Here is a 26,657-nt window from a genome sequence, read left to right as displayed (position 1 = left end):
CTTCCCAACAGTATCCAGGCCCCACAGGAGCCCATCTGGGTCAGTTGGTTTTATCTTCCCACAGAGCCCAAGCCAAGCTTGGCTGACCACAGGCCCCTGATAAATGCTGCCCTCGACTCTCAGAGAGATGGACAGTCTCAGCCCTCGAGCCCGCCCACTTTAACCCATCCAGTCTTACCTCCTGAGGATCAGTAAACCTAGAGCAATAGGCAAATGAGACAGCTCTGGATATCATTTTAAATATTGTCAACCCAATGAAAGGAGAAAAACTTTAAAGCTTCATTTGCCTAAAACGTCCTCAGATGATAAGGGAAGAATGAGAAAACAGTGTTTAGTTATTTAAAACTGTCTTATTTTGTGGGCTTTAACTCATTTATGTTTCAAGTTTGCCCTTAGTCTTGGTTGCCTGTCGCCTAGAGCAACTTTGACCTCCAGGGCCAGTGACCCCCTTCTGGGTTTCCACTGAAGTTCAGATCCTGCAGGACTGCCCAGGTCAACGGCAGCTGTACATGGTGGGAGAACCTGGGCCTTTTCCAAAGGTTAAGCTCACAAATATAAGCTGTGGAGTCGAGGCCTTCCCTTTGTCTAACAGGCAATATCCTTACTTCCGGGGCCAGGGGTGCAGAGCCTGTGAGCTTCCCCTGCTGTCGGTGATTGAAGACAAATAGCTGTGCTGGCTCCGTTGGCAGAGTTGGTGTTGGTGTTGGTGTCCCAACCTCCTTTTTCTGGAATCTGTCCCATATTCAGTCCCCAGATGGAAGTAAGCTGATACTCAGGTAAGAAGGTGGGGGAAGTCAGGGTGCCTACAGCGTGGGGTAGACACTAGGGCTGGACGCCATGTTCCACATCCCAGAGCCCATCTGAAAGACCTTCTTTGGCGTGCAGCTCAGAGCTGCTCAGACAGCGTGGAGCTCGGCCCCGAGCTCAGCCCAGGGGCTCTCTGTGCACTCATGGAAAGTGGCATCGTACCGGGAAACGCGAGTGGCCATTCTGGCGCGGGGACGGGGCCTGGGCGTCTGTGTGTGCTAGTGCCCAGATGAGAGACCGGGACGGGGTGCGGAGGGCTTGCTTCCTTCCCACCCTCAGGGCTCTTACAGTGAGGTGGTCCCTCTGAGGCCTGAGATGGTGCCGGGGGTGGCCTCAGCAGGAAAAGGCACAAGGCAAACATTGAACAGACAGGTTGGAGCCCCCAGGAGGAGCCGGCTTTGGTCTGCGGTGACTGGGAGAAGGGCCCCTGCTGGGGGCAGCTAATAAAGGAGCTTCCACTCCCTCCTCCAGCGCCCCCCACCCCCCACCTCAGGGCCCTACTGGAAGACAGGCTTGATTTTCCTCATCCCGCACAGCACCGGCTTGGTGAAGCTAGCAGGAACCCTCTCATGCCGTCTCCCAGCTTCTGCTTCAGACTAAACCCTCCAGCCCAGGCTTCAGGACAGGCCTCTGTCCCCACACAATGGGGACTTGGATAGTGAGTTTTAGGATTCTTTCTAGCTTTCTACCCTGACTAGAAAACAGAAGAGGAAATGCCCCGTTGGCTCTCCCGCGGACCAGAAGACCTTCCCCCAGCTGCTCATATTTAGTTAGCAATTACCCAAGGTGTCCAAGGCCCCTCCGACACTGTCACTCACTGCTAGGAGAGGCCAGAACTCCAACTCAGGCTGTGCGGCTGGCTGCAAGAGGATGATGTCTGAGTTAGCTGTTTGGAGACAGAACCACAGGTCAGCTTTAGAGCTGATGCGCCTTCACCACCGGCACAATGGGAAACCAAGACAGGCAGGTACCAAGTGATCCTTCAGCATCTGGGCGAGATGCTTTGTCTTTCCCAGAGAAACTATTTCAATGAGTTCTTCCCGGGAGAGAGGGAAAACAAAGCTCAGATACCAGAGCCGCAGAAACCGCCTGAGGCTGATTTGCTCTGACAGGCGGGCGGCTGCCCTCTCCCACGGACAGCCTTGGTCCAAAAGAATAAAGGAGACCTTGCAGACCAGAACTCAAAAGTGCAAGGTGCAGATTTGCAAAGTGTGTCCCTCAGGCTCTGTGCATCCCCAATCCAGGAGTTGAACACTCACTCACATGATGCCTTCACAGCACATGAAGAAAAAGAGGGGCAGATTGCAGAGGAGCAGGACAGGGGGACGTGTTGCCAAGAGCAGGCAAAGGTCTGAGCTGACCGCAGCTCTGACTTGGGTCTGGCTGGAGTTGGAGGTAACTGCATTATGGGAAAGATTGAAAGGTTAATATGAAACCAGCTGATACTGAAAGAGAACAATTAGGAAGGTTAAGGGGCTTAATATTAGATTAATGGCTGCCAGAGGATAAAGTTCACAACTTTCAGGAAAGAAGTCTGATTCAGAGAATTATTTTTAGTGGACCAGACCAAGGTCTGATTTTGTTATATATTTTTTTTTCTTCCCAGTAATTGAGAGAAAATTACCATTCATTCACATAAGATTCATTTCTTCCTCTTCCTGCTTCCTCCTCCTGCTTCCCATCTCTCTCCTCTTTGGAAGTGCCTGATTTCATTCCAGTTCTGGAATGAATCTTAGGGTCCCACCTTCCAGTCTGCATACCCCATACTCCTCTCCACCTGTAGGGGTCCTTACTCAGTGAGATTTGTGGGACCCTGCAAGAATATTCTTGTCAGTGTTGCTTGTATACTGGAAATATTTCAGGCCACTAAGTGATCTCACAGATCAGTAGCTCAACCCAGGGGAGACATTCTGAGCCAACAAGGAGTTAACCCAAACATGGGGAGACAGGCTGGTGGATTTGAGGTGGCTGAGGAGATTGGGGGAGATGGGGAATTCCCATGGTCTCCAAACCTAGCAATTCCTTCCTGAGAGTTTTTTAACATTCCTTCCTGGGGGAAGGGCCTCTGTTGGGGACAGCTGATAAAGGAGCTGCCACCCCCTCCTCCAGCACTCCCCCACCTCAGGATCCCACTGGAAGACAGGCTTGGTTTCCACATCCTGCCCAGCACGTGCTTGATGAGGCTGGCAGAAGCTTTCATGCAGTCTCTGCGCTTCTGTCAGGACTGAACCCTCCAGCCCAGGCTTCAGGCCAGGCCTTTGTCTGAACAGATTCCCAGGCCCCACCCATCCTGGACTAACTGAATTTGAATCTTTGAGGGCACAGTCTGGGCATCTGCATATTCTGAAGTTCCTCGATGACTCCATGACCTACCCAGTTTGGGAACCACTGGCTCAGGGGCCACATGGAAGAACGGCCAGGCAGGGAGGGGCCGGGGGCCTCTCAGACTTTGGGATGGGCCATTCTTGTGATTCCCTAGTTCCCATCGCAGCCAGTGAGTTTCTTGGAGCAGACATTTCCTCTTACTCATCATTACAATCCCCACACAGGGCTGGCCACATTCAGTACGTGGGAGCTGAATTAAGTTTCCAAATCTCATGGCTCATGTCTGTAATCCCAATATTTTGGGAGGCCGAGGCAGGAGGATCACCTGAGCCCAGGAGTTTGAGAACAGCCTGGGCAACATGGGAAGACTCTGTCTCTACAAAAATTTAAACATTTAAAATATTTCTTAATTAAAATTCTGAAATCTCTCCCCTTCCTAGACCCTGAACCTGTTCAGTTCTCAAGTTGACATGTTCAGAGGCCTGGCTGGTAGAGCCCGGGCCTAGTTCCACAGAATCAGCATGGTCCTGAAACCCAAGAGCACAGGAGCCAAAGCTGGAAGGGCCCTTGGAGAACCTCTAGTCCAATAGCTTTCAAAATGTAATCCTAGGTACCCCGGGGTCCCATGGTGGAACCTCAGAGAGCACGAAAGGAAAGGGCAGAGGCCCAGTGGGAGGAACTGCCAGCCCTCCCCCTACCTTCACCCTTCCTGCAACCAGGCCAGCCCTGCTTCATAGCTTTGTGTAACTTTCGCAACAACCAAATGGCTTCCCAGTTTCTGCCCTTGCCAACCCCACCCCCAGCCCCTGTCTGTTTTCCAACTAGTGTCCAGAATGATCATTTCAAAATATAAGGCTGATCATGGCCCTGTTCTGTTCAAGACCCTGCATTTGGCTTTCCATTTCACTCAACACCAATCCAAGGTCCTCTTCATGGCTGGCAAGTCCCACCTGTTCTCGCCCCAGTTGCCCCTGCCTCATCTTAGCCATGCTGGCCTCCTTTGTATCCTTGAATGCACAGGGATAAGCAGGTTCTTATCCAACACCTGGGCAGATCTTCTTCCTTCTGCCAGAAACGCTCTTCCCCATATAGCTGCATCCCTTGCTTCCTCTTGTCCTGACCACCCTATTCAAAAAGGCATTCTGTTCCATCAGCCCAGCCCCTTCCTCTACTGTACTGACTGTCCCTACTGAAATATAGGCTCCACGAGGGTGAGGACTTTGTTTTTTTTCACTGCTATGTCCCCAGCACCAAGAACAGTGGCTGACACATAGTAGGTGCTCAGTAAATAATCATTTCCTGAATTAGTCAGATTGGTTTTGTTTTATTTTTTTTATTTTTATTTTTTTTTTGAGACGGAGTCTTGCTCTGTCGCCTGGGCTGGAGTACAGTGGCCAGATCTCAGCTCACTGCAAGCTCCGCCTCCCGGGTTTACGCCATTCTCCTGCCTCAGCCTGCGGTGTAGCTGGGACTACACGCGCCCGCCACCTCGCTCGGCTACTTTTTTGTATTTTTTTTTTTTTTAAGTAGAAACGGGGTTTCACCGTGTTAGCCTGGATGGTCTCGATCTCCTGACCTCATGATACGCCCGTCTCAGCCTCCCAAAGTGCTGGGATTACAGGCGTGAGCCACCACGCCCGGCTAGATTGGTTTTGATTCTAAAATTATCCTGTACATTTTTTTCTTTTAAGTAGAAACGGGGTTTCACCGTGTTAGCCAGGATGGTCTCGATCTCCTGACCTCATGATACGCCCGTCTCAGCCTCCCAAAGTGCTGGGATTACAGGCTTGAGCCACCGCGCCCGGCTAGATTGGTTTTGATTCTAAAATTATCCTGTACATTTTCTTCTTTACACATTTCTCTATTTTTCAAACTTTCTGCAGTAAATATGCGTGTTTTTACAATCACAAAAAGAAGTAAGTGACATAGTCTTTTCTCTAGGATCAATCTTTAGGAGACTCAGAGCTGCTAGAGAATAACTTAAGAAGATGAAGGGAGGCACTGCTTTGAGCCCCCAGCTCTGAGCAGCACCAGGTCAGTCCTGGTAGACTATAATAATACCACTGATTCCTAATGGTGGACGGGGGAACTTAGTGGGGCTAAGCAGACCCTACTTACCTAACAGCATTTTGTCTTGGGGTCACTGGGGAAGGGGAGAGAAGGAGTGAAAACAGGACCAGCAGCAACCCCCTCCCCGCTGAAATGCACCAGGCTCTCCCTAACCCCATACAACAGACATGAGGACACCGGCTCCCAAGCACCCTCCAGTAAGGCATTGTGGCCATAGGTTATTCTTTAACCGGCACAACTCGCTTTTCTCAGACAGACTTTCTCTTTATTTTCTTCGGGGACTATTACCCTGAGGCCTAGTACCTGCTGCCTCTGCTTATGTGACTGAATCTAGAACAAAGAAGAAGCATCTTAGCTGAGGGTAGGGCTCTGGACTAACAGAAACCCCGTGGTCTTGTCTCCATGTCAGAGCCTCGTGACTCCAAGTGGGTGGGGGTCCCTGGCTCGCCCATGACTCATTGTTTGAGTTCGTAGGGAACTCAGAAGTTTCACATGGAAACACGGCCTCGCAGGCTAGAGACAATTCAGGAAACGAAAACCCCATTCACTTGATTATTGGTTCATTTTCTGATGGAGGCTGTTCTGATCCTCTTTCATAAGACCCATCTGAAATAGACAACTGAAAAGAGAACTAGGGGGCCGTTTCCCTTCCTCCCTCTAGCCCCAGAGCTCGGTCATCAGAGTCACGTGGACCCTAGCCCCTGGAGCTGGACAGGGCCCAGGGTTCATCTGGCCCATCTGTTTCATTGTGACTTACCTGGCAGGCCCCCTGATACTCAGGGACATAGCTGCCTGCCTCCTGGCCTGACTTTCCTGCGATGCTCTAGAGCAGAGTCAACTAGCTTCTCCAAGGAGCTGGTGGTAAATACTCGCTCTGGGGCCCTGTCACCTATTCTTTGTTTTTTCCTTACAGCCCTTTAGAAACATAAAACCATCCTGAGCTCACAGGCCTCACAGAAACAGGCTGTGAGGATGGGCAAAGTACAGCCCACAAGCAAGACCCAGCGCACTGCTTGTTTTTGTAAAATAGAGTTTTAGTGGACACAGCCCTGCTGATCTCTTGATGAATTGCCTATGGCTGCTTCCACGCTATTACAATTGCGGAATTCAGTAGTTGAGACAGAGCCTATAAGGCCAATAAAGCCAAAAATAGTTTCTATCTGCCCCTTCATAAAAAATGTTAGCTAAGCCCTTCTCTAAAGTAAAGTTTCATATGCATTCATTCCTATTTAACACTCAAAACAATTTTTGAGATTAGTATTAGAGATGAGTATTCCTAATTTTACAGATGAAGAAACTGAGAACCAGAAAGGACAAGGTTTGCTCAAGGTCACACGGCTAATGAGGGGCAGAATCAGAACCCAAACGCAGATCTCATCTCTAAACCAGGGCTTCTTCACCTGGAGAAGCTGCTCCCGGAAGGTGGCAATTGTGAAGTGTGGAATATATCTCCTGTTCAGCCCCATCAAGTAGGGTAGCAGCAGGTCCCTTGATGCCACAGTCTTTGAGAGGCATTGGGCATAGAAAGCAACCAAACTGACCTTGAACAGAAACCTTTAAGATTCTCACCAAATCCCACACTCCAAGCCCAGTGTGCTCTCTGTGCACAGGAAAGATGCCTTTGGCAAGCTGACTGGCTGGCAGGAAAGCTGTCCCCTAAAAGCCAAGTCTGGCTTCTGTTAAACATTTAAAAACAGGTCATCACATCACTGTGAAGAGCCACTGAGCTGCTGCCATCTTCCCACTGAGACGTGGACTGGCCTTCGATCCCCCCAGGTCCCAGGGCTGCCATTTCCTCTACAGCCGGGAACAGCTATGCCATTATTTGTATGAGAGAGACCCCCACTGGATATTGCTGGTATCACCGCCCCTAAGAGCAGCTCGGCAAACACCTCCAAGGCTCCCAGAGCTGTGGGTGTGAACATTTGAGTAATTGCCCCAGTACGGAAAACCTAATGAGCCTTGTCGTCTTCAAAATCCTTCCCGAGGGAGGTTGGTGCATGCATGTTCTAAAAATGCTGGCATTTCACCGAACGTATTTGGAATGCTTCCTTTGCACCTGATTTTTTTTTTTTTTTTTTTTGTGAGACGGAGTTTTGCTCTTGTTGCCCAGGCTGGAGTGCAGTGGCGCGATCTTGGTTCACCACAACCTCCGCCTCCCGGGTTCAAGCGATTCTCCTGCCTCAGCCTCCCAAGTAGCTGGGATTACAGGCATGTACCACCATGCCCAGGTAATTTTGTATTTTTACTAGAGACAGGGTTTCTCCATGTTGTTTAGGCTGGTCTCGAACTCCCAACCTCAGGTGATCTGCCCGCCTCGGCCTCCCAAAGTGCTGGGATTACAGGCATGAGCCACCGCACCTGGCCTGCACCTGATTTTATTATGACCTTTCACATGCTTTTAGAGTCTTTTCTGTGGGGCAGATCTGACTTCCCAGAACAGCTTGGCCTTTGTGAAACTTCGTTTTAGCTGCTTTCAGCCTAGCTTTGCTCCAGAACCTGTTTTGTGTGTTCCATAGTGTTGTTAATTCTGGTGGTTGTTATTGTTTGCAGTTTTTTATTTTAATTGGATAACAAAATTATGCATTAGGATTTCCAGCATTTCTGGAAAAGTCAGAAAGCACTTGTTTTGAGTTCTTGCTCAGTAGCTAATAGCTGAAACTAAAGAGGAGCTCTTTGGATAGGCAAGGATTCTCCAGTTTGCCACAGTCCCCACCACTCCCTATTGCCCCTTATTGGCTGTGCTGGTGTTCGATTGCATTGCCTTGTTGGTCCCTAGAGAAGTTTTAAAGTTGTATTATACATACAGAATAATTGCCATGAAAATAGCTGCTGCCACAGGTCCCAGACACTATGCTAAGCACAGTATGTACATGTTCTCATTTAACCTGGTGAGATAGGTATCATTATTCCCAATTTACAGACATAGAAAGTCAGGGTCTGTAAATGTCAGTGTCAGAAAATGTCTTTATAAGGGTTGAACTGAATTTCAGTTTGGACATCTGCACTTTACCATGTCAGAAAATAAACTCCTCTAACTGGTTTAGGGGATGTGACTGGCTCAGTAAAGGCCTCAAATAATCACTTGGTTTTCCTCTTTTTCCACCTGCAACATATTCAAGAATGGCTAACCCTGATCTCAGTCATGGAGTAAGCAAAGCGTCTTTGATGTTAAAGACACTGGAATATCCTCCTCTTTCTTCCTCAGGATATCTGTCTTGAACCCCACACCCATGTCAGGTGCCAGGTACTCTGAGATCTTCTCACAGGGCCCAGGGACCCCACTGTGACACAGTGTCTTGGCCTCAACTCTAAGACAGCACCTCACCTTCCAGATTTTTCCTATCCTTTTTTTCTACCAAAACATTCTTTGCTGTGTCCCATACATTCAAGCTCTTGATAAGTGACTACTTAATTTGATAAATGATTTGGGAGATAAGGCATTAACGGACCCATTTATTCTTCTAAAAATTACTTATTGAATGTCTATCCCCTCCTCTTAAAACTATATGAGGGCTACCCATTTCTCCTAAGAGACTAAATGACTGAAATCCTTCATAAGGCCTAAAAGGCTTTGAGACACTGTGTCTGCTGGCCCCTCCAGCCATCCTCTCTGCCCAGCACTTCCCAAGCCTTGTAGTTCCTCAAGCATCCCTTGACTCCATCTACTAAGACTTTACACTAATCCCGTCCTTGGCTTGGAAAGCTCTTTCACCCCTCTTAGCTGGTAACTGCTTTTTTGTCCTTCAGGTTGTTACGAAGTCACAACTTCATCAAAATGCATTCCCTGACCTCATCGACAGGTTCAAATTGCACTGTGACACATGCACTGGCACCATGAACCTATCAGATAAAGTGACCTGAGGGCTGCAGTCCTATATTTATTTATTTGATGAACATACCTCTACCTCATCAGACAGTGAGTTCCATGATGCCATCGTGGAGGGATTTTATCTGTTTCTACTCACTTTTGCATCCCCAGTGCCTAGATGCCTAATTCATATTTGTTGAAGGGAAGTGGGGTAGGGTAGAGGAGGAGGGAGGAAGAAATTTCTGTTGCTTCCTACAGTTAAAATGGAGAGAATCTAAAGAACTTTCCCAAGGACCCAGAGCTAGGAAGTGACACAGCAAGACACTCAACTCAAGTTTCCAAGGCACATTTCTTTTCTACCCTATCATAACTTTCTTCTAGGGCCTTGGCAGGCCTCTGTGCGCTGTGATAATCACACCCTGAAGATTATTATGACGTTGGAGGCATGCCTGGTCTGGCTCCAGACGAGGTGGTGCAGTATAATGGAGCTGCAGCAGAGTCATTTAGCCACATGTAAGGCAGAATGATGCTAGGCATACCCCGACAGATCTCTGGGTGACATAAAGATGACTTCAACTTGGCGCTATCCAGGTGGATTCCTGGGGGTGCCACACCTAGACTTAGCAGGATTGTAAGATTTGGGATAATCAGCCTGCTAGAAGAAGAAAAGCGACCATCTATTGTGCCCTTATCATATGCAAAACTTTAATGACACTATTTGGTTGATTCTGACATAAGACCTTCTAAAGAGATACTATTTTCCCCATTTTACAGATGATGAAGCTGAGGTCTGGAGACTGAGCTGCCCAGAAACACACAACTAGTCAGTAGCCATGGAGGAATTGGCTTTGAAATGAAGATGTGTCCGATTTTGAGCAATTTTTTATTCCAAGATGGAGTGCAGCCTCAAAATAGAACAGAATGCTCAACTACCTCATATAGAACGTGAGAAATAACCCAAGAAGAAGAAAGAATGAGAGGGAGCTGTAATGAATGATCATGGCTAGAGGTTCAGTAGAAGGTTGCTGGCCGTGGGAGCAAGGCCCAGGACCTAAGGAAGAAGAGCTGGCTGGGGCCATAGGAAGCAGGGGATGCAGCCAGATCAGCACCACAGCTGACTGTGGGGGGTGCAGAAGAAGCTCAGACCCAGGCAGGAAAGGACCTGGCTTACTTGTTTAGAACACTACACAAAATGCAAGGCACTGTCAATTCTTGGGTCATCCCCTCCCTCCGCGTTCTTTTTAGCAAAAGGAGTCATTATTTCCACTTTCTATGAAAACATTCATTTCTTCAAAATCAGATGTCCTAGATCTGGAAGAAAAAAGTGGATAAAGAGAACCAGCTGTACAGTTCAAAGGAAAATGTAGTGATGCTCTATGTCCTTTGTATTGTGTCTCTGCCACCTGCTTCTGAGAAAGGGGCAAGAGGAGAGGAAGCATGGGTTCCCCAGGGCAAGAGAGGGGCGGGGGGCAGGGGACAACCCTCAGGAGCAGGCTTCTACTGGGCGGCTTTGGCACTCATTCTGGGCTTCAGTTTCCTTGCTCTTAGAGCAGGAGCTGGATCAGACGATCTCTAAGGTATCTTGCAGTTTTGTGCTTCTCCAGCATAAGTCTGGGTGTGGAGCCAGAGTGAGATAAGAAGGACAGTGATGACCAGGGGTCATCTAAGAGATGGTTTAATGGGGGATAACAGAGTAATTGAATAATAGGAGATTGTGTTTGAAACTTATCTCATCTGCATGAATTTCCACCTTGAGATTTTCTTGCATTGTCAGTCAGAAAAAATAACTGTAGTTTTGAATAGATTGTGGGTGTTATAATCGATTGTGGGTGTCTATAAAAGGTATAGATTTTTGGTGTCAGGCCTAGGTTCACTAAGGTAGATAGCTTCCCCTCTCTGAGCACCAGGCGCCCATGTGTAGAGTAAGGATAAGAGTACACGGCTCACAGGGCAGCTGTGGAAGGGTCAGATGAGTCTCTATACAGAGAATGCAAAGCACAATGCCTGGCCAAATTCCTGCAAATGTCATCTGTCCTCTTCCCCTCAAACCTCTTCTCCTCCTACTGAGGAGGGAAGCACCCAAAGTGGAGAATAGAGTTAAACAAGTTCAAATTCTTCAAGGATATAGTAAGTGCTCAAATGTGATTTGTCCAGTTCTTTCATATATAATATTCACGACAATCACATGGACCAGTTATTGCTATTCTGTTGCACCAGTGAAGAAACTGAAGGTCAGGGTTGTCTTCAGCTCATAAATAGAACTGAGATTTGAAACTCAGTCTACTGAATCCAACCCTAAATACTCTTGTCACAGACTCAAAGCTACACATCAGGGGCAGATATGGTGGCGGAGAATCCACTGGGAGAGGCTCCTGCTTGGGGGTTGCTCCAGAAAGCCCCAGTGGTTTATACAATCAGACTTGATCCACCCCCATGTTCTTAGGCAGCCCTGGTGCCAGGACCTTCTCACCCTTCATCCTAGCTGAAATGCAACCAGCATCACTGTCTCCCTGTGCAAGTGGATCTCTCAACTTCCTCCTATGGTTTGTCAAGTCTTTTACATCATGACCACTCCAATTCATCAAAGCGTTCATGCTTATTTTGTGCCTCAGTGTTTCACAGTGATTTCACTCATTGTGAGTGGAGACAGCATTATTTTCCTCATGTCGCGGTTGGGAGCAGGCTCAGAGTAGGCTCAGGGAGCTTTCATCACTTGATGGAGGCCCCACAGTAGGGCCCGTGTGGGCAGCCCAGGACCCTGCACTCATGGCGCCTGCCACTGCAGAAGATGCCCTTCACCAGTCACTGGGTCTCAACAGTGTGGCTCCAGCAGGCCTCTCAGTGGGTTTGTGTCACCCAAAGGCTGATGAAGAACAGGGGAGTGGGGTGGCAGTGAGAAAGCACTTAGGAAATCAGTGATAACAAGGCCACCCATTCTCTCTCTCTCTCAGCAAGTAATAGTGACAGTTCCTTGTGCATAGTCTTCCTTAAACTTGCAGTGACATTTATTCCACCATGATTAGCCGAGGCTGTGGGGTGACAGCACGGTGATGAGTCACTTTATCTAGCTGAGTCTTACATCCGGGGCGATGTTCTGTTGCATTCGCCACCCTCCCCTGCCCCAGCTCAGGGTCCTAACAGTCTAACAGGGCTGGGACTTTCTCAAAGGCTCCCCTGACCACACCAGTTCCTCAGGAAGCTCTCAACCCCAGCTTTAGCTCTACTGACATCGCCCTACTTCCCTTTAACCCTTTTTGAGGCCCTGTTTAGAATTTGTATCTCAGCCAGAGCTCTTTCCATGACAGCTTTGTCCATGCTGTTTACTCCTGGATAGTTCTCAGGCCCAGCCATCTACCAACCCAGTGCCTGGAGTCAGGCAGACCTGGATGGAAATCCTGGTTCCGCCACTGACTAGCAATGTAACCTTAACCCTGTTACTACTACACTTCTATGAGCTTCTGCTTTTCCATCTGTACAGTAGGACTAATACTACTTACCTACTCCTACTGAAGGGTGAGATGCAGCAGGGAATGTGCTTAGCACAGGGCCTGGAAGAACATAGTAAATGCTTAATGGTAATTCCAGCACTTTGGGAGGTCAAGGTGGTCAGATCGCTTGAGTCCAGGAGCTCAAGACCAGCCTGAGCAACACAGCGAGACCCTGTCATTAAACAAAAAAAAAAGAAATTGCTCAATGAATGATTGTGTGTGTGTGTTCCTCCTGAGCATTTGACTTTTCTTTTCTGTATTTTTCCATCATATACCAATTACAGACCACACGGCTCACATAATTTCTATCTTCTCAAGCATCCTGGTTTCTTTTCATTCTTTCTTTCGTTTTTGACTTTTTAGCTTCTTTTTTCTGGACTTTTTTTTTTTTTTTTTTTTTTTTTGAGACAGAGTCTTGCTCTGTTGCCCAGGCAGGAGTGCAGTGGTGTGATCTCAGCTCACTGCAACCTCCGCCTCCCAGGTTCAAGCAATTCTCCTGCCTCAGCCTCCTGAGTAGCTGGGACTACAGGCACCCACCACCATGCCCAGCTCATTTTTTGTATTTTTAGTAGAGATGGGGTTTCACAGTGTTAGCCAGGATGGTCTTGGTCTCCTGACCTCGTGATCTGCCCGCCTTGGCCTCCCAAAGTGCTGGGATTACAGGCATGAGCCACCGTGCCCGGCTTCTGGACCATTTTTAATCATCCTTTGAAGCTTTCATTTACTCTGTTAAGTGATTTATGATAGCAAAATGTCAATATTTGTAACATTTTTCTGTCTTACCCAACAGGACAAGGAATAGAAGCTGACAGGCTAGCTGCAAAAATTAATTAAAGTGATGAATTATTTTTTAAAACACAAAAATGGGCAAGAGGTACAAATAGGCAATTCATAGAACAAGTTCATATGATCAAAAACATATGAAACGATTTTAGACTAGTAATCAGAGTAATGTTTAAATTTAAGAAGCAGTGAGATATTTCTTTACTTCTATCAGAATGATCAAGATTTAGAAAGACGAATATCTGTTGCTAGTGAGAATACAGGGAAAAGGTTACTTTAGTAATTGTTCTTGGATGTTGTCTTAGTTCATTTTGTGTTGCTATAACTAAATACCTGAGACTGGGTAATTTATATAGAAAAAATTTAATTTCTCATATATTGGAGGCTGGGAAGTCCGAGGTCCCAAGTGGCCACTTCTGGTGAGGGCTTTCCTGCTGGTGGGAACTCTGTGCAGAGTCCTGAGGTGGCACAGAGCATCACACAGTGAAAGGGTCCAAGAGAGGGCCAAACAGGCCTTTATAACAGAGCCACTCCTGCAATAACTAACCCACTCCTGTGATAACACATTAACCCATTAATCCATTTATGAGAGCAAAGCTGTCATGACTCAATCACCTCTTAAAGGCTCCACCTCTTAATACTATTACAATGGGGATTAAGTTTCAACATGAGTTTCATAGGAGACACATATTTAAACCATAGAGGGTATTATAGCCTTTTTGGAAAGCAATCTGGTGATATCTATTATATAGTTTGGATATGTGTCCTCTCTAAATCTCATGTTGAAATGTAATCCTCAGCATTAGAGGTGGGGCCTGCTGGAAGGTGATTGGATCATGGGGGTGGATTTCTCATAAATGGTTTAGCACCATCCCCTTGGTGCTGTCCTCACAATAGTGAGAGTTCTACCAAAATCTGGTTGTTTAAAAGTGCGTGGCACCCTCCCCCGACTTGCTGCTGCTCTTGCTGGGTGATATGTCTGCTATTGGTTCACCTTCTGCCATGAGTAAAACTTCCTGAGGCCTCCTCAAAAGTAAAAGCTCCCTGAGGAAAAGCAGATGCCAGTGCCTCGCTTGTACAGCCCGCAGAACTACGAGCCAATTAAATCTCTTTTCTTCATAAATTACCCAGCCTCAGTTATTTCTTTATAACAAAGCAAGAACAACCTAACACAATCTATTAAAATTGAAGTTTCTGGAAGTGGTGGCACGTGCCTTTAGTCCCAGCTACTGGGGAGGCTGAGGCAAGGGGATCATTGAACACAGGAGTTCAAGGCTCCAGTGAGGTATGACTGCATTTATGAGTAGCCACTACACTCCAGCTTATGGGCAACATAGTGAAACCCTGTCTCTGAAAAAAAGAAAATTAAGTTAAAAACACATACACCTTTTGACTTAGCATTTCTATTCATGGGAATCTACCCCATAGGAATACCTAAATGTGTGGCTATATAAACGAGGATGTATAATAAATTATTGTTTATGGTGGAAAACAAACAAAATCTAGAAGCAAAGCAAACGTTCTTCAAAAGAAGAATGGTTGAATACATTTAGACTTGCCAAGAAATATGCTGCAGCCATTAAAAAATAAATTGGAGGCTGGATGCAGTGGAACATGCCTGTAATTCCAGCACTTTGGAGAGACTGAGACAGATGGATCATTTGAGCTCAGGAGTTTAAAAACAGCCTGGGGAACATGGCAAGACCCCATCTTTACTAAAAATACAAAAAAGAAAAAAAAATAGCAGGGCATGGTTGTGCATGCCTGTGGTCCCAGCTACTCAGGAGGCTGAGGTGAGAGAATCACTTGAGCCTTGGGGTTGGAGGCTGCAGTGAGCCAATATCACTTCAGCCTGGGTGACAGAGTGAGACCCTGTCTCAAAAATAAAATAAAATAAATTGGAGCTACGTCAGGTGACTCATAGAGATTAGAATGAATCATTGATGAGACAAAGCTGAGTGAATAAAATTAGGCATAAAATTATCTCAATTTTACAAAGAAGTAATGCCACTCTCCCCATCCCATGTGTGTATGGGAGCCAACACACATGAGCACGGAGGATCCAGAACACATTGGATCCTGATCAATAGGGCAGGATCCAGACCAAGCTTTCTTCATGGGTTTTGGGGGCTGGACAGTCATATGATGCAGACTAGGGTGTCAGGGAGTCTGAGAAAATGAGGGAGGACCCAAGCAGAAGAAAACAATGGCATCAAAATCAAAACTATATATATGTATATAATATGTAATTACATAGTAATAACATGTTATATATAAAAAATCACGTAGTGATTATATATTAATATGTATTTTCTTCTTACATCTACTCATACATAGACTTTTACATTTATGTGTTATGTATTAATGTAAAAGTATATTTATTGTGAGTAGATGTAAGAAGAAAAATTTTAAATTATGTATATATATCTTAAATATTTTTGTTAACCTAAAACATAGAGATATACATTCCTTCACTAAGATTTTGACATAGTCAAAGTCTTTTCATTGAGACTACGTACATTTTTCAGAGTTCTTCCTTATTCTTTCATAAAAAAATCACGTCCTTAATGCATTGTCTACAATTTCTAATTTCAGTTTCTGCAGAGTGGAGTGAGAGCTTAAAGATACTTGCAAAGCAATTTTAGTACAGAAACCTTATAGATGTGGTACTTTTCCCACTGTCTTTTCAGCTGTCTTGCTTGTACCCAATCCACAAATCCAATTTTAGCATCTCTCCTTTACTAAGTCTTTGTAAAACTGTCAACTTGTTTCTTATAAAAAACAGTAACTCTTTCTCTTTTGCATTCACACTTCACGAGCTTACGTGACAATGTTAAAGTATAGCTAATATAATAGATTCTTGGGAACAAACACATCTCATTGTAGGCAACATTCATGTCAGCAGGTAGCCACCATTATCTGTGGCATCCTGGAAGGCATGGGCATCCTTCTGGCCTGAGCATTCAGTGAGCCCAGGAACTGAGTCAGTTCCTAGTAGCAGCACTGAAAATCCTCATGTGCCATGAGCCGATGAGTGAGTAATTAGCCTGTCAGGATATACCTAGCTCTCTGATTTTACTGTTATTCTACGATTAAAATATCTAGGGCTGTGTGTGGGCATAGGCTGGAAGGCATGGAGGATTACATCCTCCTTTTTCAAATTGTGTAGCATTTTGCTAATGTGGCAAAGTTTGTGATGAGTGGCATGGCTTGGGTAGGGCAGACAGCATACTACAATCCTGTCTTGGGAGCAGCAAGGCAGTGCTGGGACAGGACTATGACCCAGACTCATGTCTCCTAGTCACTGCTAGGTGACTGTGGACATGTCGTCTCAATTCAGTACATCTGTTGTCTTCAAAATGGGGTGATGCTATCTGATTCACCAAGATGTTTTGAGAGATTCAAACGAGATAAACAGTTTTTAAAATATTTGCCACAATGACAGGGCCATCAGAGTTACTTTCATACCTACACACCCTGTGTACACTTGTAGCAATGGGATGGAGTGAGGGACTTCATCTCTATGACAAGCAGCAAGGTTCCTGGGGAAGAGTCTACTTTTTGGAGGCAGGCACAGGAGATCTGGATACTGCTTTCACCCGCTGCCCATTGCACATCCTTGGTCAAGTCACTTAATCTCACTGAATTTCAGTTGTGTCACCCAGGAATAATAGTAGGAAAATTCCATCTAGCTTGAGCTATTGTGGTGAGGATTAAATAGAGATTATGGGACCAAAGGTGTCTGGAACACAGGAGAGGCAGAATAGATTTTATCCTTGTAGGTATGACTCAGTCCACAAACTAAGATCTGAAAAAAAAAATATGCCCTCTAGTTTTGGTGACTCAACTTCCCATTTCTCTTGGTTGGTGAAGAATTTAAACCCCACCCCTTCCTGGGGAGCCCGCTGCCCTGGCACTGTGGACCATGACTTCACATTATGAAGCAGGGTGGGGATTTGCCCTTGATCTTCAATCTACACAGCTTAAGACCAGATGTGCTTTGCCCTGTCTTCCTGTCCTGTGTCTCTCTTGCTCCCAGGACATGTTCAAAGCACACAAATTATCCCCACAGCTTGAGTTCAGAGCCAGGAAACAAATGAGTGCAAGAAAATAGGGAGGAGTAGAGCTTGTGAACTGGAGAGAGATGCCCATCTAAAGGCATATCATTTTTTTTTTAAGTTTAATACTCTGAGGGCCAAATAAAACATGCCTCTGGGTTGACTGGGCCATGGGCCTCTTCACTGCTCTGTGAATGTGCAGGGCCTGCTCTCACTTCAGGGCCTCTGCTGGGAATTCCCAACTTGGGATCCCATCTGTGACCCCCTGACAGCTCTGCTGGAAGATCCCTCAGTGAGGTCTTTCCTTGTCCCTTCCTACACTCCCCACCCCTTCCCTGTTCTATTCTTCTCTATGGCCCTTCGTGCTGTGGTTTATTTACCCTGGTTAATGTCTATCTCTATCCAGTAGAATGCAAGCCCCAAGCAGGCAGTCAAGAACTATGTGTTGAATGAATGGGTGGATGGATGGATGGATGACTTCATTGTGGGATGAGACACTCACCTTAGGCAGAAATTGTAAGGGCAACATCAAAAACCTCAGTAATCAAGATCAATAATATTTTAATGCGATTTTTTTTAGTCACAGTGCAAAAAATCTGTGATGAACAAACTATCAAATTTTTAAATAAAGGCATATCCAAAAGAAGTTGCAAGTGAGCTAAAGTTAATTTAAAATTATTTAAAATCATCACTTGTTCAAGAAAAAATTCTCAAACACGGCAGTGTTCTCAATTGAAAACAAAATAAGTAGATTTTGAAATTTTTACTAATGAGTGTTCTTCCATCAAAGCCAGGAAAGTAACATTCTAATAAATTCTGGGGCTTTTGTTTGTTTGGCTGGTATAAGTAAAATATTTAAGCTTAATATAGAGTTTTAATGTACCTACTTTTCAATTTTCCAACTTTTTTTTATGCTACCTCAATGTTCTGAAAAAAAATAACCAATTAAAATACATCAAGGCCAGGTGTATGACTCACACCTGTAATCCGAGGCACTTTGGGAGGCTGAGGCGGGAGCATCTCTTGAGCCCAGAATTCAAGGCTAGCCTGGGCAACATAACAAGAACCTGTTTTTGTATTTTTTAAAAGTAAAAAAAAAAAAAGAAAGAAAATTTTTTTTAAAAGGGAAATACATCAAGACCTGAACCACAGAGGCCCACATTTTTCTTTTGCTCCAGGCTACATGTGGGTTGCCAGGGCAATGGTTCTCAGCAGATGCATGCTGATGAAGTGGTATCATGAGCCATCCTTCCCAAGCAGACTGTTGTAATGTTCACAGCCTGAATTGCTTTCATCTACAGCAGTGAGAGATGTGGGATTTCAGGAGCCTGCTGAAGGAGACTGCCTCTTTGGGGGTGCTTTTCAGTCATCCCCAAATCAAGCCATGTGGGCCTACTCCAATGAGCACTAGTTTTTCCTTTGCATGGAAGGATCTTGAAAAAGAAAAAGAATTGTTGAGATCAAGAAGAGGAAAGGCTTGGGGAGAGAGGAAGGACTCGACCTCATTTTCTAGGTATCAGACGTCAATACAGGCGGCTTGGGCAATCCACACATTTGTTCACATTGAATTTCCTTCTGCCATTATCCACCACTCCCACTCTGACCCAGAGATGCCTCCCAAAACGCCCAGCACCACAAGCCCTCACCAGGTGCTGGGCTGCAGCTGGGCTCACACCCAGCGACCTAGCAAGGTCACTGGCTTGTAGGTTCTAGTGGGGTTGAAGAATTTTTGGAGTTGGAGCCCTCAAGGGAGTGACATGGAAGATATGAAGTAGGGACTAGCGAAGTCAGATGCTTGTTACAGAGACTATGTGGGCATGCTGCAGATATAGGACAGGAGTATGGCTATGGGGTGGCTAGCTGAAAAAAGAAGAAAAGACCATGCTAGGCTATTAGATTTGTAGGTTTTGAAAGCATTCAAAATCTGGAATAAGTGATGTCACAGAGAAGACTTTGACATAGTGCTAAAACCTCCAAGGGATGGGGAATAACAAAGATAACTGCAACAAGGGATGTCAGGTGGTGATGATTAGCTGGCATTAGCATCAAAGTCGAGGAAGGAGCACTGGTCTGCAGGCAGAGAAGAGCAAGGAGGACATCTTCTTTTCCCCAATCCCTGAATACAAGGGATGCAGGAAAGAAAACAGCTACCCCTTGAGAGGCTGTGGGAGGCAGCATCCCCGGGGAGAGTTGGGTTTCGATTAGAACAGCGAGGCGAAGGAGACATTCACACAAGAGGACATCAGGGATGTTGCTGCTGATGGATGGGGGCAGAAAGCGGAGCATACAGAGCTACATGGGACAGAAGTCTCCAGGGGAGTCATGGGCTTCCTACAGGGCCTGGGATAAAGGGTTTGATAAGATTAGTCTGAGACAGGATAGGAAGCCATGCCACCTGGAGACAGGGGAGCTGGGGAGATGCGGGTCTTCCCAGAAGCACTCAGGGCTCCTTTCCCACCCTTGCTGAGGCCTGTGGAGGCTCAGATGCAGGCTGTTCTAGAGAACACGTAGCCCGAGGGCTTTTTTTTTTTTTTTTTTTTTTTTTTTGAGATGGAGTCTCATTCTGTCCTCCAGGCTGGAGTGCAGTGGTCCGATCTCAGCTCACTGCAAGCTCCACCTCCCGGGTTCACGCCATTCTCCTGCCTCAGCCTCCCGAGTAGCTGGGACTACAGGAGCCTGCCACCTCACCCGGCTAATTTTTTGTATGTTTAGTAGAGTCTAAAATAACAGGGTTTCACCATGTTAGCCAGAATGGTCTCAATCTCCTGACCTTGTGATCCACGCGCCTTGACAGGCCCATCTTGGAGTCAAAAAATATTGATTCCTTCCTTCAGGCTGGAGACTCTCATGTGATAGGAATTCCAGTGCAGGCACAAGCTGAAGCGTCTGTGTATTGACTTGGGTTTACATGCTGCTGGGGGCAACTGGCAGCGTCCACCTCCTCAGGAGTGGTTGCCACTCTGTATTTGTTATGACTACGGTTTTCCAGCTATTGTCTGCGTTGACCTCCCAGTGTGACAGCTAACCAATGCAACAAACTAAGTAGGCTAATGAATGGCAGCGAGAGAAGTCTCCCCGCCCCACCTGTGTTATACAACTGCACTGGATGGTGGTGATCTGGTCTTTTCAAAAGCAGCAGAAGTAAAGACTCATGTGTTCACTTGCCTCCTACCTACCGCAGTGGAACCCAATGAGGGACAGTACTTTTCTCCCTCACTCCATGAATGACCCTATAATGAATTATTTTCCCCCTAAAGCAAGGGAGAAAGAGTATAGATTTTAAAAGGGTATGTGACCCTTATTTTTCTATCTTAGGAAAACAACAGACAAACCACCTAGTCACTTATGTACATATTTACATTTATTTACAAAAGTCTCTAAACAATTTACTGACAAAAAAGCAAGCACCCAGTCATATAATAGTTGATGACACTTGAAAGTAATGCATGTTCTTTGTTAGTGGGTATTTCTTCTTAAAAAAAATAGCTGCTTCAAGTTACATTTCCAACAGTTCTTCAAAAATTGTAATACTCAAATGAGAAATCAGATGGCTTTTTAGTTTTCAAAATAATTTAGCTGTTATGCTGTTGTCTTCATCTTCCGTTACCAATCAATTGGAGCTACCAAAAAAAAAAATTCATATTATTAACGTGTAAAATGCAGTAAATCTGGGCTGCAGACCAGGAGTCTTCATTACCCTCCTATTCCAATGTGAATAGCCCTTTTGTAACAAACTCATCAAAGCCAAGGGAGCTAGGGAGCAGGGATGGAGGAAGAACCGCCTTGAGTGCTCTTGGGATGGTAGTCTGAGTCCCACCTGAAGAACAGCCTTCAGGATACTGCACTCAATAGCAGCCCCAAGGCTCCTCCCGCCGACTCTCTGAGTATAACTGAAAGACTGAAAAACAGAGCTGAGACTGTTAGACCCCTATGTAAACTGTCACCCATTTCTAACAGCTACTTCCTTCTTCGCTACATGAAACTCCTGGGGATGGTTTTCTTCCTACCTCAAACTTATCTTCCTCTTTAGTCACCTCTGTGGCAATGACAGAACAATCTCTGGCTGTCTTGGAGTAAATCCGCCAAAAACCAAACCCACATCCTTGAGCAAGCCCTCAAACCGAGTCCATTTCCTGGCCTTCTCCCCCATGGTCTGCGTATTTCCATGGAGCTCAAAATCAGACCAGGCCAGAGCTCCCCAAACATTTGTATCTCATCAGTAACAAGAATTCATGAGAAATTAGTGCTGGGGTCACAGGGGTGAGGTAAAGGAGAGCAAACTACAAGTTTCCCTCCTTGGGAGCCTCACAGAACATGAAATGCGTGGTGTGACTTTCTGAGGGGGATAAAGACAGTGGGAAATGTTTTTAAACCAGGTTGGCAGGCACAGGATTCTTGCTGGGACAGCTTTTTGCCAGTCTCTGCTCCCCTGCCCTCTCCCAGCAGTCTCCTCACCCACTAGAAGGAATCAAGCCGGCTTCTCCAGCTTGGCTCCTGCCTGAGATCCCACCTGTAAATCATTCTTCTCAGAGAAATAGGACTCCCTGTTTCCTTTTTAATTTGGCTGACTTTGTAATCTGTTTTCTAGACACTTATACAAAAAATACCAGGGCACTCAGAAATTGCCTACATTGAACTGCCGGGGTGAGAAGTGTGGCATGGTCATTTCCCGTCAGATGTCTGCTATCTACTCATCTGTCCTCTGTTGTTCCTAATTGGGTTTAGTTCTTCCTGGTCCTGCCCTCATGCAGCTGGCGAAATACCGCATTTGTTCCTGGTTATGCTTGCCCCTTTCTCATCTTCTCCCCCAATCCCCTCCATCTCCACCATATATAGAACCTTTTAACATTTTAATTTAACTTAATTTTTTGGATGCCCAGGCTGGTCTCTAACTCCTGGGCTCAAGAAATCCTCCCACTAACTCCTAAGCTCAAGTAATCCTCCCACCTTAGCCTCCCAAGTAGCTGAGACTACAGGTGTGTGCTACCACACCCAGCTTCATAACCCTTTAGTAACTGAGCTTAGGGAATTCCCCCTGCTGCCACAGTGGGTTCTTTAAGTTTAAAACTGATTATTAAATAGGCAGTAAACACACATGATGCAGAATTTGAATAGTAAATAAAAACATACCAAGAATGTAAGCTCTTCTCTCAATCTCAGCCCCAAATACTCAGGTCTCTCCCTAGAATGTCACCTTAGGGAGGTCAGTGTTACCTTTCTAGACTCCTCATTCCAAAGCAGTGCTTTTCATGCAAAATGTTCCTGCTCAAGAACCTACAATGGCTGCCTATTTCCATATCACTCCATTCCAAGGACCTCCTTGCAAATATTCAGTGTCTTTTGCCTCTACTTCAGCTCGATGCCAGGCAGGTCAATCTTACTATCAAATAAATCACAACAGATTTAATTCCCTCTCATGTATTTGCCTCTGCTGTTTATCCCACCTGGAAAGGCTTTTCTACTCCACTCTCATTCTGAAAATGTAGGTCACATCCTACCCCCTCCAAAGCTTTTCTGATTATTCTGGCCTCTTCAACTCCCCTGCGTTGGTTGCTCAGCCCTCACCATCGTATCACACATTCTGCCTATCACCTGTGCTTCCTGCCTAAGTCCTTCTAAGAGTTTCTTACGCTCACGTGCATCCATTCTCTCTCCCTGGTGTGGCCACAAGCTTCTTGTGGGAGGAACCCTATTACATGCTTTCTCTGAATCCCACACAATGTCTAGCCTCTCTGGGTACTCTGACCCCACCCTATCAGCTCGCACAGTGCCTGGTATCGCCTAATCTCCATAATGTTTGTTGTGATGAAAGGAACAGATGAAGGAATGAGTTCTGGAATGCCCATTGCCTTTCCCCATGGCTCTGGATGATGCCCCTCTCTCCCCATCATTGGTGGTGGTGGCTTTGCCTCCCCCAGCCACTCAAGAGTTCCCCTCCACTGTAACCACCTAGATCTCAGCAGAGATCTGACTTGGCTCTCGCACTCTCACTGGGGCTCACGCATATTGCTCAGATCTGAAATGCCCTCCTCTGACCACAAGCCTGGAGGTCCCTACCTCTCCCACCTCACCTCATCTCCAGCTACTTGGTTCCTCTCTGTCTGGCCTCCTGGCCCATCAACCCCTCACGGCCTTGGGTCCTCTCAGCTTGGGCCTGTGGCTGACTGAGCTGCCCCTTGGACTCCCTTGCCTCCAGGCCTCCTGCCATGGCTTGTTTCTCCTGCACTGTTCCACCTGTCAGCTGAGGAGAAAGGACACCTTGTGGCCCATCCATCGATCCCACCTCACCTAGGCCCTTGCTGCTGCTTAGCCACCCTCCCTTCATCCCTGCACTGACCACAGTAACTGACTCAACAAAACCAAAGCTCTTAACCCCTCGCCTACCTCCTTGTCTTTGCAACTTTAACATGTAGCCTCCTTCCTCAAGTCTCTAACGCGGAGCTACCCTGGCTCTGATCCTGGACTTTGCTTCCCCATTCCTGCCTCCTCTGCTTTTTCCCATCACCCTAGGGCATCTAGTTTTTCTTTCTTAGTGACCTCGGGTGTTCATGGCATCAATTACTGTCCGGATGAAGAGGGGCCCCAATCTGTAACTCTAGCCTGAAACCCACATCTCCAATTCTGTACATGGACATCACTATCCAGGTAATACACCAGCACCCCAAAATCAACTTGTCAAAGCAAAAATTCACAATTTTCCTTCCCAAGCAAGATTCCTGTGTGACTCCTCTGGGACACTTGGTCCTGTCACTTTTATTTTTCTTGAAAAATAATAGTAACAATCATCATAATGGCTAACATTTATTGAACACTATTACGAGCCAGCCACTATTATAAGCATTTTACTTACATTACTATATTTTGACACAGTTATTTCTGTGTAATTGTCTATGCTATCATTGTCATTTCTATATTATCATTATGCCCATTTTCCACAGAAGACAACCAAAGCACTGAGAATTTAAGTGACTTGTCCAAGGCCGGTGAGAAATGGAGCTGGCATCTGAACCAGGGGGTTTGGCACCAGAGCCTACACTGCCAGATGAAAGTTTTGCTAACAGGACCTCTGCTGTTTTTCTCAAACCTAGCTCTGCGTATTCAGTTCTGCCACCATCACCCCGACTCAGCCCCTCTTCTCTGCTTGGCTGGATTATTTCATTACTCTACTAACCAGTGTCCTCATCTCATCTCCTATTAATTCGTCCCATGCTTTGCCAGCAGAGTGATCTTACTAAAGCATAGTTCTGCTAGAAAACTCTGCGGTTCTCCCCAAATGACGACTCAAAGCCTCTCTCAAAGTCTCAGCCTGGCCCAACCTGCTGTGGCCCAGCACCATCTTTCTCTAACGCCTCAACACTCGCTGCTCCAAAGAGGATGGCTTGCTACTTCTTCTGCCCTTCACACCCTGGGCCTTAACTCTTCCCCTCATCCCTCAATACCCAGCTCGTGCTTCTGCCTCCTGACCACCAGTGGGATCTGCTAGGAGGGGGCCTCCTGGAGCATCCTATGGCAGTTTACTAAATCAACATTGCTGCTAATTATGTTTGTGTCCTATCTTTTATTTGCGACTACAGGCCCAGCTCTGACCCTGGCTCCTGAAGTGAACCCTATCCCTGATCCAACTTTTCCTGGAATGGGAGGTGGAGGGAGTGTATTGTAGTGGTTAACAGTATAACTCTTGGAGTCCAAAGACTTAGATTTAAATCCCAGCCCACCACTTACTAGAAATGTGACCTTGATATCTCACTTGACTTCTACGAATCTCATGTACACTGTCTCTAAGCAAGGGGTAGGATACTTCTCCTGCAAGGTTCATTGAGAGGGTTCCAGGAGATGACATGCAGAGAGTGGCTAGTGCAGTGCATGGTACACAGTTGGTACTTAATACACTATGGTTCGTATATCTGCTGATGTTACTTCTTATTACTGTACAAGGCAACCAACAGATGAGTAGAATCTGGCTTCCCAAGTAATGGGCATCTACAGCAGGGCTGCTGTTGTTCTGGCACATAGTGCGCAGCCTGCAGGGTACTTACTTGCTTCTGTCTGGTTTTCTGTCACATTTCCGAGTACCTAAAAATGAATAAATTGTCTTCTCAATTAAAGAACTGAAAAGAAAAGCTGAAATGTGGGGTTACTGACTGCCTATTAGAGGCCTAAATATGGAAAACGAAGCCAGAGCCCATCACCCTGGGATTTCCTGCTATCCTGTATGCTTAAATCAAATTGGCTACAGAGCTGGTCCAAAGAGTTGTTCAAAATTGGTCAGAACATGATAGAAAACCAAATGCAAAAACCGTTGGCAAAATAGCTAATTTTACCTTATGCATAAGGCTGAAGACGCAGGGTAAGGCTAGAATGGGTTGGACCAGTGCTGTCCAATAGAAATATAATGCAAGCCACATAAGCAATTTAAAATTTTTGGTAACCACATTACAAAGTAAGAAGAAAAAGGTAATTTTTAATATTTTATTTAACACAATCTGCCACAAATATAAAATTATTTCCACATGTACTCAATATAAACATTTTCTAATGAGATATTTTACGTTCTTTCACACACGGTCTTAGAAACTTACTATTTTATACTCACAGCACATGATAATTTGGACTCCCACATTTGAAGTGCTCCATAGCCACATGTAGCTCATGGCTACTATTTCAGACATCAAGACAGTGCTCCCACACACGCGTGCATTGCTTTCCTGCCCACAGTAGGTATCCGCCCTACCCTAGAGTATGCTAGTGGTCCAGAAGCCTAGTCAATAGGGTTCACTAGAGCTTATAAAGTTGTCTGTCAACTACAACTAGGCAGCTAGGCAGCTGGAGCTGTTTTCATTCAACTCTTTCCTCTTCTGAAGGTTCCATGCCAAACATCTCACTGTTTCCCAATTAATGACATTAGGTTGCTTAAAGGTTGAGATGCTTGCTGAGTTTTTTTGTTTGTTTTTTGAGACAGGGTCTCACTCCATCACCCAGGCTGGAGTGCAGTGGCACAATCTCAGCTCACTGCAACCTCTGCCTCCCTCCCGCCTCAGTCTCCTGAATAGCTAGGACTACAGGCATGTACCCCCATGCCAGGCTAATTTTTGTAATTTTTTGTAGAGATAGTGTTTCACCATGTTGTCCAGGCTGGTCTCAAACTCCTGGGCTCAAGTGATGCACTCACCTCAACCTCTCAATGTGCTGGGATTACAGGCATGAGCCACTATGCCTGGCCTCCAATTTTTTTTTAAGAACAAATTTTTTCAGATTATCTGGGGCTAACAGTACTGACCATGGGAGTAATTTTCTGTATATTGAATGAACTTTTTT

At 45.9% G+C, this 26,657-nt stretch overlaps 1 protein-coding gene and 1 long non-coding RNA gene across 3 annotated transcripts in view; both read right to left on the bottom strand.

Annotated features, from left to right (window-relative positions):
* Positions 1–335: 335 nt before the first annotated feature.
* On the bottom strand, positions 336–7,019 carry LOC105505293. Its single transcript, XR_001000718.1, has 2 exons — positions 6,603–7,019; positions 336–2,206 (listed from the first exon to the last, which is right to left on the bottom strand). It is a non-coding gene; the product is annotated as an uncharacterized LOC105505293 (long non-coding RNA).
* A 13,662-nt stretch (positions 7,020–20,681) lies between these two features.
* Positions 20,682–26,657, bottom strand: part of CD58 (CD58 molecule) — a 60,838-nt gene continuing 54,862 nt past the window's right edge. Inside the window, exons 5-6 of one of the 2 annotated variants that reach the window (XM_011933085.1) lie at positions 25,379–25,415; positions 20,682–20,962 (exon numbers count right to left, since the gene is read on the bottom strand). In XM_011933085.1, the coding sequence (XP_011788475.1) occupies positions 20,953–20,962; positions 25,379–25,415 (47 nt within the window). In that variant the 3' untranslated portion in view covers positions 20,682–20,952. Of the gene's footprint in view, positions 20,963–25,378; positions 25,451–26,657 lie in introns of both variants that reach the window. The other variant, XR_001000717.1, reaches the window with a different exon arrangement.

The sequence above is a fragment of the Colobus angolensis genome, unplaced genomic scaffold, assembly GCF_000951035.1.
Source record: "Colobus angolensis palliatus isolate OR3802 unplaced genomic scaffold, Cang.pa_1.0 Scaffold124, whole genome shotgun sequence".
In the NCBI taxonomy this organism is placed as follows: Eukaryota; Metazoa; Chordata; class Mammalia; order Primates; family Cercopithecidae; genus Colobus; species Colobus angolensis.
This window is presented reverse-complemented; position numbering and strand designations above follow the sequence as displayed.